The following is a 20709-nucleotide window of genomic DNA, read 5'->3' on the forward strand; positions in this document are numbered from 1 at the left end:
TGAACAAAAGCTGAAAATGCTACAGATGAATCTTGTAAATAAGTTTGAAAGGGCTAATAATATAGTCAGAATAATAAAAGCATTATGTCCACCTCAGGGACCACTGAAAAAATGAAACAAACAATGAGTAACCCACTTTACAGGCATATGGGAAAACATATGATAATATAATAGAGCAGTCTGTATGCAGGATTCAAGTCTAAACTATTGCAATCCTTAAAAAGTTCCTTTTTGTGAAAATGGTGGATAATGAAGTGATCTGTATTGACTATGTCATGTAATGAAATATATTTATGTTCTCACTAATTACTGTAAAGGGGACCTTTTTAGAACTAACTTAGAGATGGGTTTTGCTTCATTAAAATATAGTGTTTTTCTTTATATAGGTTTCATAGACTACCATGTAATCATTTGCTGGACAAATTTAGATGATCCAGGGTTATGTGTCTTACCTGACACGGTATCAAGAAAAATATAGGAGAGAGATTTTAAAGCCATAATGCCAAGTGAAGTCAAAATGTATCAAATCAAATTTCAGTTAGAAATGATTAAATCAAAATATTTATGAGAAAAAAGTGAAAATGTTAAAATAAAAGCATGATAGTACTTTTATTAATGTAGTGGAAATGACAGGAAATGTAATTTTAAGATTAAATAAAAAAATTAAGATTGGCGTACTGGCCTGCTTTGGCCATATTTACAAAATTCCCTGTATTTTTAAAATATTTAACATGTTTAAAAGATTTAACAGCTTTAAAGAAAATGGAAATTTAAGGCCATAAACAGTGTGGTAATAATTATTTTCAGTTTAGAAAAGAAAATCATTCAACTTTATTCTCAACCTGCCACTTGACATTTCACCATTTAAAAAAAAAAAAAATCTAAATTCTGTAAAAATCATCCTATAAAAGCCAAATATTTCATCAATGCCTTAACATTTATTTAAATCAACAAAATTTGAAAACAAAAACAAAACTAATTTCCTCATTTTTCTTGGTGCTAGGCTTCACTACAGTGACACTTAAATCCACCATAATCAGATTTAAGGTTTATTCCCATCCCCCAGAGCAGTGACTGCAGCTCTCATTGGCCACCTGTTGCCAAGTGTTGCCACTGGGACTTGTTGCTGATTGTCTGAAAAGCAAACAGAACCGAGTCACACAGTCCCTCTACATCAGAGGGGACTGTTCTTATATATGGAGCATCACCTGATCACCTTTCTTCCTCTCAGCTACAACTTCATATCTGAAGGATGGTAGGAGACAGTTGTGTAGGTTACTTTGTTTCCAATTCCTCCGAGCTGTAAACCTGTGGGTCTAAATTAAGGCTAAGTGGTTATTATTAACAGACATCAGTGGTGTGGTTAGAGTTGCGTGGTTTAGAGCCAGTCACATTGATGTTAGTGATGTTATGATGTTGTTCCTGCACATGTAATGATTATTAAAATATAAAACTAAGAATAGCTACCTTGGCCGTATATGTACGATATTTAAAGCTTGGAAAAATATTTGGAGTAATTGACTTTTTCATTATGAGGTGCTGTATTAATTTACAAAAGATGAGAACACTTGAAAAACATAAGGCAAGAAATAAAAACCTATTTAAGCAGATGAACAGTATCTGAAAAAATCCACCATACAAATTATTGGAAGCTTTAAGGACATGTTAATTGACGTGTCATTATTTCTGCCACTTTTATTTGGTATACATGTACAGTGCCTTGTAAAGGTAGTCACACTCCTTGAACTTTTTATATTTTATATTTCCATGATTTTTTGCCATGATTCATGTTTGTAGTTTATCTTTCATGGGACATTTTTAATTGTTCGCTTTTCTTTTGGAAGTCAGTTTTTAATGTATTTTTGTTTTTTTAATTTTTCGTTTATTTCTTCTGGCCATATCACACGGTAAAGGGTACAAATCTCATGCAAAGAACAAAACATGACAGACCAACACAAAGTTGTACATATTGGGAAATGAAAGGAAAAAGACACATGGCTTTTAAATGTTTTTGTAAACATAAATCTGAAAAGTGTAGTGCCCGTTTGTATTTAATCATGGTATAAATGCTTCAGAGGTTTGTTGCAGAACATTTTGAAACAAGATCAAGGGGTATGAATACTTTAGAAAGGCACTCTGGATCAGCAATGAGTATGTCAAGGACTTGATTTGTGGCAGCTGGTACATCTGAAATGGGCATCAATGAACATAAGTGGTTTAGAGGTAGCATTTCAGGCGGTTGCAGCATTAAGTCTTAATGACACCACTTAACGAGTTCGATCCCATTGTGAGTATTCATCACGCAACTGGCCACCAGTATGGGGCAAACCCATGATATTACCCTGCAGGATAACGTGTGGGTTCCAATATGTACCCACTGATTTCAGGTTAATGCTCAACTAATTCCTCAGTAAGAGTATTTTAAATTGGTTCAGGGTTAGGAGTCTTTTTTCAGGCTTGAATTATTCAAAGGTCAGCATTCAGTGACTCTTGCATACGACAAGGTTTGCTCAAGACCACATAAAAAAAAAAAAAAATAACCAATGAGACATAGTTTAATGAATAATATCTGTTCATCAATGAAGCAGCGTTAGTCCTATTGGAGGCCTCCAACCTCCACCCCCTTAGATTACATCTACTTCAGACCAGGAACATCACACAGCTGTTGCAGGTGTAGAAATGTCAGTACAGCCAATACAATTTGTAAAATTACTTTATTTAATATATAAAGCGTTATACTTGCACATTCTTTCTCCTTTCATCATATCATCTTCAAGGACGTATTGCTCTTATGCTGTTGTATATTTCTAGGTCTTAGAAACTGGTTTAAGATTATTTTTTTTATGAATTGGTTCTATATAAATAAACATAATTAAACCAAATTGACCTGAATGTCGAGCAAGATGTGTTTTACATCAACTTCCACTGCTCATATAGATATAACTGATTTTTAGACTTTGATTCTTTTTGCTGTCAGCCTTAAGCTCATTTTAAAAAGGCTGCAATGACCATAAAGTTATGGTGAAAGTTACCTTTCACAGATAATTTAATCAATATTTCATCGAGAAACAATGATTTAACATCATAAATTGTGTTGTGTGTCTGTTATCTGTGATAATTTTACTCTTTTTTTAACCAGATCTAGATGGTTCACTCCTAATGTATGACTCCGCGACTTCCACAGTGGTCATGGTTTTAAACAGAGAGGAAGACCTTTGGTAAAGCTGAAGGTTTCCATCTCATCTATCTCCACGTCTCCTTCTCTGCTGTATTCATGGATTGGTTCATGTCTCCTGCTGATGAGCTGCTGTCCAAATATCTTGGCCTATCCATCAATGTGTGGCTGACTCTTGTGTTTGGCTTCTTAATTGTGCCAGCTGTACTTGGAGTCTCTTTTGGTATCCATAAATATTACATGAGGACACTTCTCTGTATATTTGAGGTGAGCTTGATGTGTCTCTTAATTCTTATTTCTTTTAAATAGCATATATCATAATTTTTTTACCAATTATTCCTCTTCAGTTGTGTCCATGCTTGTAGCCCATAAGAGTTATTTTCATTTCAATGTCAAGAGTTGGGAAATACGTTTTTAAAACATATAAAAGAAAGAAACCGAGCAAAAAGCAGCTGAGAACCCAGCCAAAAGTTGCTAAAGGGTGATAATGTTATATTTGGAACACTGACAGCATCATTGCATAACACAAAGTTATGCAAAGTCTCCAGCTTGAATGTGAGTTCATGAACAGAAGCTTGATAAGGTGATTTGTCGGAGGAGGAGAAAGTCAGCTTGGAGTAGCTTGGAGATCTAACAAACAGGCAATCTACCTGGGGATTTAAAAGCCCTCTGAGGAGAGTAATTTGACTGTAATTTACCACAGTGCTAAATAACAGCTAGTTAATCTGTAATTTAAAAAAACTAAAACTCTGGCAGCATTAAGGTAGATCTAATTTCTTCAGTTTTGACCAGTAATGTCACACTGATGCTCGCTGGCGTCAGCATTTCCTTTTCTCCCAACAGCTGTCATCAGCAAGGCATGCAGTGGTTGTGTAAAACATAGGGTCAGTCAATGGAAGCAGGTGAAAGTCCTCTTTTGTTCCTCATAAGCTGTCCATGTTTTACTTGCAAGGTTTTAATGGCACTTTGAGGACACCATATTTCAGACCTTTCAAACTCTTTAAGTCCTTCTACAGTTAGTTTTCTTGTTTGGCCCTGAAAAAAATCACTTCATGTTAAGGCTACACATGTGGTGGTTGGAAGTAAAGTAAAGAAACACTGATATAAAGTCTGTTGTTTATTTGGTTCAGAGACAGAGTTGTTGAACCTGCATGAGGAGCATTTGGATAGATTTATTGATTTAATTGTAAAAACGTTTTTGCAGTGACAGAGGGCATATACAACTAAAAAGCACAGAAAAAATACATTTTCTTATCTGAGAAAGTTTATTCTCAACAAACCCACGGTCGCCTAAGTATTTTGACCTCTGACTCCGCTATAACTATCATTGATAGCTGTGAAAGCACCTGGTTTGTGTTATTGTCCCTCAGCTTTTCGTTGTTGCTTCCTCCTAAGTCAAATATCAATTGTGTTATAATCTTGGGGCAAAAAGTCTTTTGGGTGGGGGAAGAAAAATACACCTTCATTTCGTTACTTTCACAAATCTTACCCATGTTTCATGTTAAGAATGCTCTCTTTATCCATTTTCTGTGTTGCCACTGGGTGACAACAAAGCCTTTTATGTGAAGAAACTCCGTTTTCAAGTTTGTAATAATATGCTGTTTTACACTGTGGTTCTAGGGGACATGGTATCATCCATGTTTGGTAGTGAATTTCCCATTTTGGAGGTCAGGGCTTGAAAAATGTAAAGTGTATTTGAAAACTCTCATGCAATGTGGAACATGAACCTTTAAACTGATTTTGAAACATAAAACCTTAAGATATCAGTTTAGACATGATGCTATTTGCTTGTGAAGATTTAGTGCTTCCTTTACTCCCTCCATAGTGAGAGAAAAGCTTAGAACCTCAGGACCACCATCTGAGTTGGTCTTGAGTGATCTAAGACCCCTGGGAAGTGGTTCATTCACTTCTGTAGCAGTTTATTGAATAAGCTTAATCCCTGAGGTTTAGCTGCATATGTGGTAGCTAAATACATTCTGACCTGGTCTCTATTTAAAGTGAAAATAAACAATTTTGTCGCAAAATGTTATTCTTGGATTGGAAGAGTCCTCTCTATTAGCTGCTTTGGAGATTTCGAGTCATTTTAGGGAGCTGTTACAGTTCAATTTCCCCAATCCTTGGATGTGTAGAAAATATAACAAGACAGATGAGATCCAAACACTGTTTAAGAAAACTGAAAAATAGAAAACATCCAAGTTTAGAAATCATCTTTGAACAAAACGAAGAGTATTGTTGATTATTTGGTCATTATTCCTCATGTGGTTGTCAAGAATTTAAACCTTTTGAGGGTTTTTTGATCTGCATAAATTCCTCATTTAAGTGTATTTCCATAAATAAATAATAATAAATAAATAAATGCAACACATGCATAAATAAGAATAAGTAAATTTACTCTAGAACTGTGTATACAAGTTTAGAGACACTCTTTAATGTAGGTATGGAGGTCAAAATAATTAAGAGCTTTTAATAATCTATTGAAACCATACTTTTCAGAGTGGACTGAACACAAGAAACACTTTTGATTATGTTTCAAAACAAAAACTAAGTGTACAAGTTTTAATATAGTAATATGGATCCTTTGTAATCCATACAAAGTCACAATTATACATACAGGCTCAATTGTACTCATACACCTCCACTAAAATTTTGTGAAATATCCCCTAGCACATTACAGAGAAAGAAACAACATGTTTGTACCCACCAACAAGGTCCAGGCATTATTCTGGCAGAATACCTATCAGTTCTCCTCGTCAGCAAAAAAATAGTTAAAAATTGGTTTATTTCCTATCACAAGGCCCATATGGACAAGTCAAATATTTTCTGGGGATGTGTTTAAAAATCAGATTTAAGCTGTTTGTGTACTACGACAAAAAATGCTTGGAGGAGTAACGATGAAATCAAAGAACACTGTACGACCTTTAAAGCACAGTGGTAGTAGTATCATGCTGAGTGTCTGTTTTTTAATTTTAGAATTGCGCCGCTCAAGGTGGCAGCAGGTTGGAGTAGCTCTGTTACTTTTGATTCTGATTTAGTCTTTTTTGGGAACTATTCCTCTTGTGGTGGATACAGTTGATTTTTTTTTTGGATGACTGTCCACTCCAGTATCGGATGCTGTGCAGCTTGGATGATTTTTCTTGATACTTTCTATTTTTGGACATTTGTTATGATGCATTGCCATGGCAACGGGGTTGTTTCTTACAACCGGGAGCAGCTGATTAATATCTCAAAAGCTCAAATAATACTTCAGCTACAACCCCAAATCCCTGATGAGTTGAAAAGGAGACGCCGTGGATGCAGAGCAGGAGCTAAGTGAAGAGAGAGAAGGAGGAAGTTCAAACCATCTCTTCCGTCGATTTTGATGGGCAATGTGAGATCGTTGGGAAACAAGTTGGATTAACTCCAAGCCCTACAAAGGACCCAGCCAGAGTACTGGGCATGCAGTATCATGTGTTTTACTGAGACATGGCTGCAGGATCATATCCCCGACTCCAGCGTCTCTCTGCCGGGCTTTTTAACCATACGAGCTTACAGAGATTTAAAGAGGAGCGGCAAATGTAAAGGAGGTGGACTGGCAGTACTTGTGAACAACAGATGGTGTAATCCAGGACATGTTACTGTGAAGTGTCATCTCTCCAGTCCAGATATTGAACTGTTGGCAGTAAGTTTTCGTCCATATTATTTACCAAGAGAGTTCACCAGTGTTATTTTGGCAACAGTTTACGTTCCACCTTCCGCTGTTGCTGACACTGCATGTGATGCCATCAGCTCAGTTGTTGCTAAGCTACAGACACAAAACCCCAATGCTTTTGTGGCAATTTCTGGTGATTTTAACCATGCTTCACTCTCTGCTACACTTCCAACGTTTCAACAATTTGTCAGGTGCTCTACCAGAGAAAACAAAACATTGGATTTGTTTTATGCAAATGTCAAGGACTCATACATCTCTACAGCAAGACCTCCTCTAGGCAAATCAGATCACAATCTTGCTTTCTCTGCTCGAAATATAAGCCCCTTGTTCAGAGACAACCTGTAATAAAGAGGACTGTGAGAAAATGGTCACAGGAAGCTGAATAAGCTCTGCAAGGTTGCTTTGGGGATACAGACTGGGACGCACTGTGCCAGCCACATGGAGAGGACATCAATGCCATGGCTGAGTGTGTAACCGACTATATAAACTTCTGTGTGGATAACATCATCCCCACCAGAACCGTGAGATGCTTCCCCAATAACAAACCTTGGATCACCAGTGACCTGAAGGACCTGCTTAACAAGAAAAAAAGAGCCTTCAGAGAGGGAGACAGAGAATTATTGAGGATTATACAGAAGCAACTTGAAGTCAAGATAAGAGACAGCAAGGAGGTGTACAAGAAGAAGCTGGAGAGCAAGCTCCAGCAAAACAATATCAGAGATGTGTGGACAGGGATGAAGAAGATCACAGGCTTCAAGCAGAAGGATGATCAGACCGATGGAGGTCTGGACAGAGCCAATGAACTGAACACATTCTTCAATAGGTTCAGTTCAGAAACAAGCTTTGCATCCTCCTCTCCTGCTCACAGCCAAACAGACATTCCACCTTCCTTTGACCCACAGGACCCACAGCTGTCCAGTAACACCTCACATTTTTTATCTTCCCTCAGCCCTAGACCCTTCTGCTTCTACATGTTTGCCTTCAACCATATTAGAAGATGCTGATGCTTCCTTTGCTTCCCCTTTCCACCTGTGTGTCTCAAGAAGTCAAGTGAAGATGCAACTGGAGAGACTGAATAGGAATAAGGCTGCAGGTCCAGATCATGTCAGCCCTAGAGTCCTGAAGGCCTGTGCAGAGCAGCTCTGTGGGATTCTGCAGCACCTCTTCAACCTTAGCCTGGCCCAGAAGAAGGTTCCGGTGTTGTGGAAGACCTCCTGTCTTGTTCCGGTACCAAAGAAAACTCACCCATCAGTCCTCAATGACCATAGACCTGTTGCCCTGACATCTCACATCATGAAGGTCATAGAGAGACTCCTGTTGGCCCACCTGAGTAAGCAAACAGTAAACCATCAGGACCCCCTTCAGTTTGCTTATCGCTGTGGAGTTGAAGTTGAAGATGCCATCATACACCTGCTTCAACAAACCCACTGTCATCTGGACAAAGCCAGTAGCACTGTGAGAATCATGTTCTTTGATTTCTCCAGTGCATTTAATACAATCCAACCTGATTTGCTTTCTCAGAAACTCCAGAAGACTCAGGTGGAGGCCTCAACAATCTCCTGGATCAAAGACTACCTGACAAATAGACCACAGTTTGTGAGACTGAAGGGTTGTGAGTCTAACCAGGTAGTCAGCAGCACAGGAGCACCACAGGGGACTGTACTCTCACCATTCCTTTTCACTCTGTACACCTCAGACTTCCATTACAAGACAGACTCCTGTCATCTGCAGAAATACTTGGATGATTCTGCAGTCGTGGGGTGGATCAGAGATGGACAAGAAGCTGAGTACAGGAAGGTGGTGGACCGCTTTGTGGCATGGTGTGGAAACAATCATCTCATTTTGAACGTGACTAAAACAAAGGAGATGATTGTAGATTTTAAGAGAAACAGGAATAAGTCAAAAACTATTTCTATCATGGGAGAAGAAGTGGAGGTGGTGGAGGAGTATAAATACCTCGGTGTTCACCTGGACAACAGACTAGAGTGGAGATGCAACTGTGAAGCCATCTACAAGAAGGGACAGAGCAGACTGTACTTCTTGAGGAAGCTTAGGTCCTTTGGTGTTTGCAGCGAGATGCTGCATATCTTCTATAAGTCTGTTGTGGAGAGTGTGATCTCTTCTACCATCATCTCCTGGGGAAGCAGCATCAGAGCCAGGGACTTAAAAAAGCTCAACAAGCTGATAAAAAAGGCTGGCTCTGTTCTGGGGACTCCTCTGGAACCTCTGGAGATCATTGTGCAAAGAAGGATTCTTCATAAAATGAAGAACATTATGGAGAACCCTGAGCATCATCTTCATGAGACTGTCCTACAACAACAGAGTATCTTCAGTCAGAGGCTTCTTCAGATCTGCTGTAAGACGGAGGACTACAGGAGATCCTTCCTGCTCACAGCCATCAGCATCTACAACGGCTCTTTGAGGAAACCTTCATAATGAGCTACAACAACATTTAATTTCCCTTTGGGATTAATAAAGTATTTTTGAATTTGAATTGAATTGAATTTTTGCCAGTCGCACTATTGCAAAATTAGGTACAATAATGAAATACCGCAATAAAGCAAGAAATAACGCAGAGCAGCACAAATAATTTTCAACTAATTAACAGTGATTCCTGATAGACTTTCACACATTCTCAACATAAAATGTAAGACACAACCATCAGGAACCTACGAAATACTAGTGTGACACTGTTAGCATGCGGCTAATCGCTAGCTTATGTTAGATTCAACATGTAACTAAAAGGAGATTCACAGCTCAACAGAAGGCAGTAGACAGCAGTAAGGCTCAATTCTTACTGTCATCTAGTCGCATTTTTGGAAACTGGTCAAAATTAGGTAATGGTGTTGAATTCAAGTGGAATATAAAAAATACCTTAAAATTCAAACTGTACCCACTTTTAAAACACCTTCTACGTTGCATCTTCTAATAACAGTGCACCATGAAATAGAAATGTTCAAATATATAAGCAAAAGCCCACAATTATTTTGATAGTCATGTCCATGATGAGGATATAAGATTTCCAGACCAACTTTAAACCTTTTAAAATGCTGTACTTTTGATTTCTCTTCATAAGTTTATGGACATCTTAAAATTCTCAGCTCGTTACAATTAACTAAAAAATGTATCTTCCTGTTTGTAGCACAACTCCACAGTGACTCCATAAATGTTTCTGTTATATATCTGATGCAGAACCCTCCCCCCTCATGTTTATGACCTACTATTTGAATTAGCAAGCTGGATAGTGAAAGTCTGAAGCTAAAATTGCCCCATTATAGTGTTTATCATCTGCAAAGCACATGCTCTCCCAACCTTCTGTGGAACATAGCTTTGCTCCAGAGGGAATTTGTTGTGTAATTTTATTGCTTTGATCAGATCATTGCCTTCTGCTGCACATTTTCTCCTTAAATCTCTAATTCCATTCTGGTGACCTACAGAAATTACAGCTGTTTGTTTCATTGTTTTCATTTAGTGGGCAACCTTACAAATGGAGCTAAAGGCAAAAGAGAAGAATCATCAACTCTACAGACACTATACCAGTGGTAAAATGTTGACATTTCTGTGTTTTAGCAGCACCGGTTATAAACAAATCACTCACTTATTCATATATTCTTCACTGTAAAATATAACAATAATTTTTCTACCTAAAGGCATCGTATCCAAAATGCCAGATTCAACTTTGCGCCAGGAAATCCAGGATCTTCGGCGTACTGCTGACTGTCTGAGTTTGGAGCCGCGGTTTGACCTCGCTGATGTCTTCTTCTTCTGTCGGAAAGGCTTGGAGAGCATTTTAGATGATGATGTGACCAAGTGCTTCTCGGCGCAGGAACTGGAAAGCTGGAACTTGCTGACAAGGAGCAACCTCAACTTTCGCTACATAAGTCTAAAACTTTTAGCCCTTTGGGTTCTGGGAGTTGTAATCCGCTATTGTGTACTACTGCCTTTCAGGTCAGAGTGGCACAAAGGTAGGTTTAGAAGTAAAACTTTTTAGGAATCTCCTAAATACCCGTTTGTTCTATTTTTTGCAGAGTAACTGTGGCAGTAACAGGAATTTTTCTGTTCATCGTTTTAAGCACCGTGGTGGGATTCCTACCCAGCACAAAGTGAGTTTCCATCAGTTTCACTTTTGCTTCGAGCAAGTGACGTTAATGTTGGTTGATACAAAGCTAAAAGCCTGACAAGATTAACTATGTGTCTAGATCCAACTAAACTGATTGTGGTGGGATCATTCCTGTTCGACCCTAGGTTAAGAAGATACCTTAGTGATACCGTGCATCTGATGGGTTATCGCCTGTGTGTTAGATCTCTGTCTGGAGTTATCACCTATCACAACAGGTATGGGATAATTAACATTCTCACCAGAAAATGCTGCAGAGCAATATTTCTGTACAGAGTTGACAATAATAATACTACATTTCTAGTAAGATCATCTACACTCATGGCTTTTCTTAACCGTTTATTTTCCAGTGGGGAATCATCACACAACATACAACTTCCATGTTTTTTTTAAACAGGAATTGGGTTCACACATTTACAGTTTGTGAATTTTCTTTAATCTACACATAGTCACAATTATATATAAATTCTTTAGTGTATACATATGCCAACACTGATATTTGGTTAAAGGTCTCTTGGCAAACCATGCTTTGAACCACACTTTTTCAAGCCATCTGGCAGGATATCTCACCACTCTTTTAATTAAAATTGATTGGTTTTAAACATAGCCTGAACACTTTTAGTTGGGTTGAGATCAGAGTTTTAGGAAACCTGTTGATTTGAAATAAAATGGACAAATGACAAGGTAGCCTTCATTCAGTACCACTGTTAGTGAGACAGCCCCACAGCATGATTCTACCTCCACCATGCTTGATAGCTGATAGTGTTATCAGGTCTTAATGCATCACCATTGCTCCTCCAGATATTCTTCTTGTTTTTATGGCCAAATTTATCATTAAAATGGCTAAATTGATTTGACATTCGTGTCCATGATGACATGTTGTCTGACAGGAACTGTGTATTATCAAAGGGATAATTTTTTTGCCCCTTTTGTTCGGTGTACAAAGTAGCAAAAACACTGCATCGGTTGGTGTTATGTAAGATCTTGGTTCAACTGTATACAGATTGATAAACACAGTTTTGTTTGGATACCTTGATGTTAGATAATAGACTGAAATATGGTGATGGTATTTCACTGCAAATCATACTTCTTCTTGCATCGTGTTGTACTTGATCTCTTGTCAAAGTATAACTGACACAGAGGTCCAGATAATTTCTCTGTCTGTCTGTTTATCCGCAGAGAAAACAAACCAAAGAATGACGGCATCTGTGTGGCCAACCACACAACACCAATAGATGGGATCATCCTGGCCAATGACCGCTGCTACTCTTTGGTATGAAATCTTAAGCAGGTGTACTTCTTTTATAAGAAGACTATTTATAAAGGCCCAAGAATGAGGGGAATTAAAAGTGAAATTATCTCTCAGGTTGGTCAGTTACATGGAGGCTTGCTGGGAATGATCCAGAGAGCCATGGAAAAGTCCTCTCCTCATATATGGTTTGAGCGATCTGAAGTCAAAGACAGACACCTTGTGGCCAAAAGGTAACATTGCAATGTCCGTGGAAGAAAGTGGCTCTTGAGTTTGGCAGAACCTGATTTGACACGTTTATTTATTTTTAGTCTCTGAGTTCCTAGTGTTGTTTATTAAAAAAAAAAAAAAAAGAATTAAAAAAAAAGTAAAAATATTCATCTGAACTTATGATTCATTATGTTCACTAATGAGGAGTGGTTTTCAATGACACGTGGCATAAAGTAGAAGAAGCTAGCCACTTTAGGCTGTAATTTTCACAGAATAGACAGTATAGTACAAATATGTTGTCTCAAGAAATAATTGGTCTTTATACTAAATAATAAAACATTTATAAAATCTCCCTATTTTGTTTTTTCTTGTCTGCCATTTCAGACTTAGGGATCACGTTGCAGATGAAAACAAACATTCAGTCCTCATCTTCCCTGAAGGTACGAATGAAAATCCTGTTACCTAACTAGATACAAAATCAGAAGAGTTTGGTTGTGTTAAATATTAAGGAATTTAAACGTTCACTTCTACCAAACACATTTTTTAAAAATAAACAAATTTAGAGACTTTGTTTTTTTGCTAAACAAAATAAATACAAAAAATATTTAGATTTTCTTTTAACACATTAGCATTGAAGGATAACAGTACCAAACATAGCAGGAACATTAAGAGATGTGATGCAACACTGTCTAATATTACCATTTTCTTTAATTAAAAAGGTAACACCCAACCTTCAGAAAATATATATTAATGTTCTCTTTGCACATTGAGATATTGCACATTGAAATAAGTATTTTTTTCTGGATAAATTATTTTGGTTTCAAAACCAGCATCAAGCAAACAAGTGGTCATTTTGACTGTGTCCTCTGTGTGCATACACATAGAGAGAGAAATGTCTTTATTCATATTTTCCAATAACTGATTGCCTTTATGTATGGCAGCAACTCAGTGCATTTAGCTGTTGAGATGTGGTGCAGACGACTTGGTGATGTTTAACCCACGAAAGTGAATTCAAGTGATTTTGAACAGATGCTGTTAAGGTGCTGGCAGTTTCACCAGCAAAGATTCCTGTGGATTACAAAGAATCATCCAAAAAGGAGAAAATACCCAGTAAGTAATAGAAAAGCAACAGTAGCTCAACAAAAACCCAGCTGAAACCATAAAGCAGATGGGCTACAGCAGTAGAAGACCACACCAGATGCCAGAGCTGTCGGTTAAGAACAGGAAACCGAGGCTACATGTTGCAAAGACTCACAAAAATTGGACAATAACAGAGAAGAAAAATGTTACCTGGTCCCACGAGTCTCTGTTTCAGCTGGAAAATTCAGACGGTCAATTCAGAATTTGACATCACTTGAAACCATGGATTCATCCTGCCTTGCATCAACACTACCGGCTGGTGATGTTGGTGTGGGAGATATTCTTTTGGGACATTTTGGGCCCATCAGTATCATTTGAGCACCATCTAAATGCCAGAGCCATGTCCATGTCTGTTTCTTTATGACTAAAGTCATAAAGACCATGGAAATAGTTGGAAATAGTCTGATGTCTATTTCCAACAGGATAATCCAACATGTCACCAACCTTGATTTCAGCCATGATTTCCATGATTTCAGGTAGTTCTGAAGGCAATAGGAGGACCAACTTGGTACAATCAATTTGTACCTGATAAAGTAGCCAGCGAGTGCACTGTAAAAAACAAGAAAAAAATGTCAGAACTCAAAATTCTAAGGCAACAACCTTCAGGGAATTTTTAGGTTCAGGACTCCAACTTAACCGCTTAATTTCTGCTTTTGAGTTTGCCAAACTTAGTTTTTTTGTAGAGACTTAAAATTTTAGGCTGCAAGAACGTTAAAACTTGAATTAACTCGTCCCTTTTGTTTCAAGGAGCAGTGGGCTACACACACCGCTGGCGCCCAGGAAACATTCTGTGGTTAAGAGTCTTGTTCAGGAACCCATAATGATAGTCTGAGTTCTGAACCAAACACCATTGGTCAGAGACCAGCCTCTCCAGAACGCAAATGCTCTCTAACCACTAGACCAACATCTAACTGGTACTTAGTTTTATTGTCATTGTACAGAAAGTACAACGAAATATTATTTAGGCTGCATTTTTAGCAGTATTTGTATTGTTAAGATTGATCATTACATCAACACTCAGCCTTTAATTTAACAGCAAACTCCAAAAGTTGGTTTTTCCTGCACGTCACAACAACATTTAGCAGAACTTTCACCTGTTGCAATGACTTACAAGTAAGAGATATAAGTACTGACAACTCCCTAAATAACCAACTACATTGGTTTACTGGACTGACTTGAGATATTATCTCTAATATGTTACAATTAGTCCTTCAAGTTTTCACAACTGAAAATAGTTTATCATCCCAAAAAAAGGATGTTGTTTTTTGTTTGTTTTTTTTGCAGTGTGTAGATTATACCGTTGTTCTGTCTGTTCAAAATCTTCACTACAAAGTGCACAGGTTTTGAGAGTGCTATGATGTTTTCTAATGTGTTCACAAAATTCTGGAAAGAAATGTTCGAGAATCATGCAAATTATTTCAGTCAAGCTGCAAAAAGTGTTTAAAAAAAGAATGAAAAAAACATATTCTACCGTTTCTTCCGTAGTGGGTCGCGGGGATGGGCGTCTGTCTCCAGCAGTCTATGGGCGGGAGGCGGGGTACACCCTGGACAGGTCGCCAGTCCATCGCAGCACAAAACAGACACACACACAGGACAAACAACCATGCACACATTCATTCACACCTAAGAGCAATTTAGAGAAACCAATTAACCTATCAGTCATGTTTTTGGACTGTGGGAGGAAGCCGGAGTACCTGGAGAGAACCCACGCATGCATGCAAACTCCATGCAGAAAGACCTGGGAAAAAGGCTGGGAGTCGAACCCAGAAGCTTCTTGAGGCATGGCAACAGTGCTACCAAGTATGCCACCATGGAGCCCAGAATGAAAAAACAGGAAACCAAACATTTGAATTTTCACTTTTAAAGTAACTTTTGTAAATTTTGTTTTAAAATCCTCATTTATTTACAGGTACTTGTGTCAACAACACCTCGGTGATGATGTTTAAGAAGGGGAGCTTTGAAATTGGCTGCACCGTCTATCCTGCAGCCATTAAGGTAGAAACGGGTTTTTACATTTTCGGCTGTGCTCATGTTCTTCAAAGTTCAACCAGTGAGAGCAGGTTTTCTCTTTCAGTATGATAGTCGCTTTGGAGATGCTTTTTGGAACAGCAGTCAGTCTGGTTTGGTGGGATACCTTCTGAGGCTGATGAGCAGCTGGGCCATTGTCTGCAGTGTTTGGTACTTGCCACCAATGAACAGAAAGGTGAAGTCCTTACAATACCACAAACAAATACGTTTTTTAATGACATAAGGAATATTTAAAATACAACACATGTAAATAGGCAGTAAATGTGAAATGTCTCATCTAGATGCAATTTTCAAGAGCGTAGAAGGACTTGCATAGGCCAAAAACCACATTTGTTTTGCAACTGTCAACACAGCAACACAGTTTGTATGTATGTTTTTTATTCAAAACCAAGACCTTAATAAATTATAATAAATCCATAATAAAAGATTACGAGGTGTAGAGAGTCCTTTTGGTAAAGAATATGCATCTTCTGCAACATTTCCCCTTAACTATACAACAGCACAGCACAGAAAAAAAATGCTTTTTATCTGGTGGTCTCAGTTTTGGACCAGAAAAACGAATAAAAGAGCAAAAATATTACAAATAGAGAAAAAGAGCCAAAATCCCCTGTGGGTTTAAAAATATTCATTCATTCATCTTTTCAGTCTATGGGCAAACGGCAGGGTACACCCTGGACAGATCACCTGTCCATCACAGGGCAACACAACCACACTCATTCACACCTAAGAGCAATTTAGAGAAACCAACTAATCTAACAGTCATGTTTTTGGACTGTGGGAGGAAGCTGAAGTACCAGGTGAGAACCCATGCATATGGAGAACATGCAAACTCCATGCAGAAAGACCCCCAGCGGAGTCGAACCCAGGACCCTGTTTCTGCAAGGCAACAGTGCTACTACCTTTTTTTAATTCAGATGTGTTTATAAGGAGAGGCACTAAGGTTGCTTTTGTGAAACATGATTTTTTTTTTTTTATATACATATTTTTAAGAATTATGGTATGTGCCTCTTACATTATGGTTACATAAGATGGAACGAGAAAAGAGAAAGTAAACCATTTGATTAAATAAGCAACGTTATTAAGCAGATATCATAGTTCTACAGATCAGAGACATGGTCACAGCATAAAATGGCCTACTTGCACAGGGCTAAATCTTTACTTGTTACTGCTCAGACAGTGTAGATAATAGTGTACAATCAGCCTCAGTGTGTTAAAATGTTGCAGAATTGTAAGGTAATCTCTGTTGAAGAACAAGACAGTAGGCATGAAGAACATTAGAAGCATGGGATATTTCTTTCTGGGTCAAATGGGCACATTTGAAACGAACTCTTCGAGGTAGTACTTCAATTAATCCTTTGTCCTTACAGCACAACATGGAGGTGGGACTGTGATGATTTGAGCCTGCCTCAATCTAAATCCTCACTGTTGATATGAACATATGTACAGTACAGACCAGTTTGGACACACCTTCTCATTCAAAGAGTTTTCTTTATTTTCATGACTATGAATATTGTAGCTTCACACTGAAGGCATCAGAACTATGAATTAACACATGTGGAATTATATACTGAACAAAAAAGTGTGAAACAACTGAAAATATGTCTTATATTCTAGGTTCTTCAAAGTAGCCACCTTTTGCTTTGATTACTGCTCTGCACACTCTTGGCATTCTGTTGATGAGCTTCAAGAGGTAGTCACCTGAAATGGTTTTCACTTCACAGGTGTGCCCTGTCAGGTTTAATAAGTGGGATTTCAAGCCTTAAAAATGGGGTTGGGACCATCAGTTGTGTTGTGCAGTAGGTGGATACAGTACACAGCTGATAGTCCTACTGAATAGACTGTTAAAATTTGTATTATGGCAAGAAAAGCAGCTAAGTAAAGAAAAACGAGTGGTCATCGTTACTTTAAGAAATGAAGGTCATTCAGTCCGAACAATTGGGAAAACTTTGAAAGTGTCCCCAAGTGCAGTTGCAAAAAAACCATCAAGCGCTACAAAGAAACTGACTCACATGAGGACCGCCCCAGGAAAGGAAGACCAAGAGTCACCTCTGCTGCAGACGATAAGTTCATCCGAGTCACCAGCCTCAGAAAACGCAGGTTAACAGCAGCTCAGATTAGAGAACAGGTCAATGCCACACAGAGTTCTAGCAGCAGACACATCTTTAGAACAACTGTTAAGAGGAGACTGTGTGAATCAGGCCTTCATGGTAAAATAGCTGCTAGGAAACCACTGCTGAGGACAGGCAACAAGCAGAAGAGACTTGTTTGGGCTAAAGAACACAAGGAATGGACATTAGACCAGTGGAAATCTGTGCTTTGGTCTAATGAGTCCAAGTTTGAGATCTTTGGTTCCAACCACAGTGTCTTTGTGCGATGCAGAAGAGGTGAACGGATGGACTCTACATGCCTGGTTCCCACCGTGAAGCATGGAGGAGGAGGTGTGATGGTGTGGGGGTGTTTTGCTGGTGACACTGTTGGGGATTTATTCAAAATTGAAGGCATATTGAACCAGCATGGCTACCACAGCATCTTGCAGCGGCATGCTATTCCATCTAGTTTGCGTTTAGTTGGACCATCATTTATTTTTCAACAGAGCAATGACCCCAAACACACCTCCAGGCTGTGTAAGGGCTATTTTACCAAGGAGGAGAGTGATGGGGTGCTGCGCCAGATGACCTGGCCTCCACAGTCACTGGACCTGAACTCAATCGAGATGGTTTGGGGTGAGCTGGACCGCAGAGTGAAGGCAAAAGGGCCAACAAGTGCTAAGCATCTCTGGGAACTCCTTCAAGACTGTTGGAAAACCATTTCAGGTGACTACCTCTTGAAGCTCATCAACAGAATGCCAAGAGTGTGCGGAGCAGTAATCAAAGCAAAAGGTGGCTACTTTGAAGAACCTAGAATATAAGACATATTTTCAGTTGTTTCACACTTTTTTGTTCAGTATATAATTCCACATGTGTTAATTCATAGTTTTGATGCCTTCAGTGTGAAGCTACAATATTCATAGTCATGAAAATAAAGAAAACTCTTTGAATGAGAAGGTGTGTCCAAACTTTTGGTCTGTACTGTGTATATATATATATATTAAATGTTACCTTAAGGAGAATATGTCTCTCAGCTAAAAGATGGTAATAATAATGATAATACTTTTTTTGACACAGAGTGGAATCGTTTGATTTTGTTGTATATTTCAGCTTTAAGAATAGAGGCTCTCTAGTTAAATGACATTGCTTTTAAAAATTTATTTCTTGAGGAAGGAGAGGATGCAGTGCAGTTCGCCAGTCGAGTAAAATCTGCCATAGCTGCCCAGGGAGGGTTAGTGGACCTCACATGGTGAGTCACTGTTTTATTTAAGTGTCATTCAGTCTATTTATCATTTCAATTCAAATTCCTTAAGGAATTAAAAAAAGAAAGAGGAAGGTAATAATAGTGCAGAACACAGAAAATACATTACTGGGGATTCTATCTTTGACAGAAGACTCTTTAGTATTAAACCCTGGAGCAATGTCAAGGGCTCAAACTCTTATTGCTCCCCACAGGGTCTGGGAAAAATTACCATTAACAGTGACTCTATGTGTGACAGCACCTTTTTTATTCACATGTGCTCACCCAGGGATGCCGGACTGAAACGAACCAAAGTGAACGACGCTTTTAAAGAAGAACAACAGCAGCTTTTCAGCACAATCCTTCTGAGTGACCATGAGGACCAGAACCACAGCAAACATGTAGAGGGTGGATGTCCAGAAGGGGACAAAGGCAACTGAGTTAAAGTGAGAGGACAACAAAAACCAGTATGTCTGTTATCATTACAAGGTCTCTTGCCCTGCTCAGTAACACAACACATGGTGGCAAAAGCCATTAATAAAGCATAAGGTTTATATCTATTAAGTTTTCACATTAAAAATTATTTTTTTAAATTGTGCAGGTCAGAAAATTCGGAGAGTCTCGTAAGTGTGTTTTGTTCTCAAATATCTCTGCTCTCTGATTTATTATGGAACTAGGTTCTGTGAATTTCATTAAACAAGCCGACTCTAAAATACAATAGTTTACTAATTTTCCAGGTTTACAGATGCTTGCACTGCAGCCATTACATAACAGAGACTATAGTGTTGCCAGCATTTGTACGGCGGTTTACTAATTGGCTCAAGGCTCTATGTTTGTCTGCACCTTTAATCTTTGCTGGACTTTGCATGCTGCAGTAAGCAAGGTGAAACACATTTTAAATTTGACTGTTTGCTAGTTTAATATTTAACTAGAAATGACTGGTTTATGAATTTTAAATAAAAACGTTTTTCTCTTGTTTGCCTCCCTCTAACAGCAGGAGTCACTGTTTATACATAAACAGACTCACTCTATTGAAATTAAATCCATTTTATAGGTAAATGTAATCATTTTTGGGTTTCAGGAGGCCCGGTAAATGTGAAAGAAGCAGAAAATCAGCTCTGGAAAGACTGTGGAAGTCCAAAATGAAACTTCAAAACAAATCAAATTTAATGTCTGTATATAGCACATTTAGAAACAACTGACATTGGAATAAAGTGCTGCACACTAAAACAACAAATTACAACAACTGTTCAAAGCTAAAGACAATAAAAAATTAAAAAAAAACACATGACAAGATAAAATAAAACCATAAATCATCCCTCATGCTGTATTAAAAGCCAGTGAGTACAAATGTGCTTTAAGAGACTTGAAAACAAGAGTTGAAACCTGTCTGATATGTAGGGGGAGCAGGTTCCACAGTTTAGGAGCTACACCAGAAAAGGCCCGACCACCTCTGTGGACCAGCCTTGACTTCGGGACATCAACAAGCAAATGATCGTTAGATCGAAGAGATCTAGAGGGCACATAAGGCTGCAGGTCAGACAGGTGCACAGTAAAATGAGCGGTGTTAATTTAACACTTAAAGAGTCAATTTCAACACTGAGCCGGTGAACATATGGTCCTGCCCTGTACAGTGTTAAAGTTACACTCCTCTCAGTGTTATATTTTCAGAGTTGATTTTACATTGATTAGAGTTAAATTGAGTTATAGAGTAAAAATCATTTAACACTCACAATTGTTAATATACTTTTACTCTGTAAGATAAACACTCATAG

The 20709-nt window shown here is 38.3% G+C and overlaps 1 protein-coding gene across 4 annotated transcripts; it reads left to right on the forward strand.

Annotated features, from left to right (window-relative positions):
* The first annotated feature begins 604 nt into the window (after positions 1 to 604).
* On the forward strand, positions 605 to 19909 carry LOC124872279 (glycerol-3-phosphate acyltransferase 4-like). Of its 4 annotated transcripts, none has more exons than XM_047372072.1 (13): positions 605 to 1270; positions 3140 to 3442; positions 10336 to 10405; positions 10514 to 10811; positions 10892 to 10966; positions 11109 to 11198; positions 12160 to 12253; positions 12347 to 12462; positions 12824 to 12879; positions 15489 to 15574; positions 15654 to 15782; positions 18864 to 18943; positions 19224 to 19909. In XM_047372072.1, the coding sequence occupies exons 2-13, from the start codon at positions 3275 to 3277 to the stop codon at positions 19372 to 19374; spliced, it is 1413 nt and encodes a 470-aa protein (XP_047228028.1). In that variant the 5' UTR covers positions 605 to 1270; positions 3140 to 3274; the 3' UTR covers positions 19375 to 19909. The 4 variants fall into 4 exon arrangements, with proteins under 4 accessions (XP_047228028.1, XP_047228029.1, XP_047228031.1 ...); XM_047372073.1 differs by having other exon boundaries at positions 605 to 1255; XM_047372075.1 differs by having other exon boundaries at positions 18868 to 18943; positions 19224 to 19365.
* Positions 19910 to 20709: the final 800 nt, after the last annotated feature.

Source organism: Girardinichthys multiradiatus, chromosome 8 (genome assembly GCF_021462225.1).
Source record: "Girardinichthys multiradiatus isolate DD_20200921_A chromosome 8, DD_fGirMul_XY1, whole genome shotgun sequence".
Classification (NCBI taxonomy): domain Eukaryota; kingdom Metazoa; phylum Chordata; class Actinopteri; order Cyprinodontiformes; family Goodeidae; genus Girardinichthys; species Girardinichthys multiradiatus.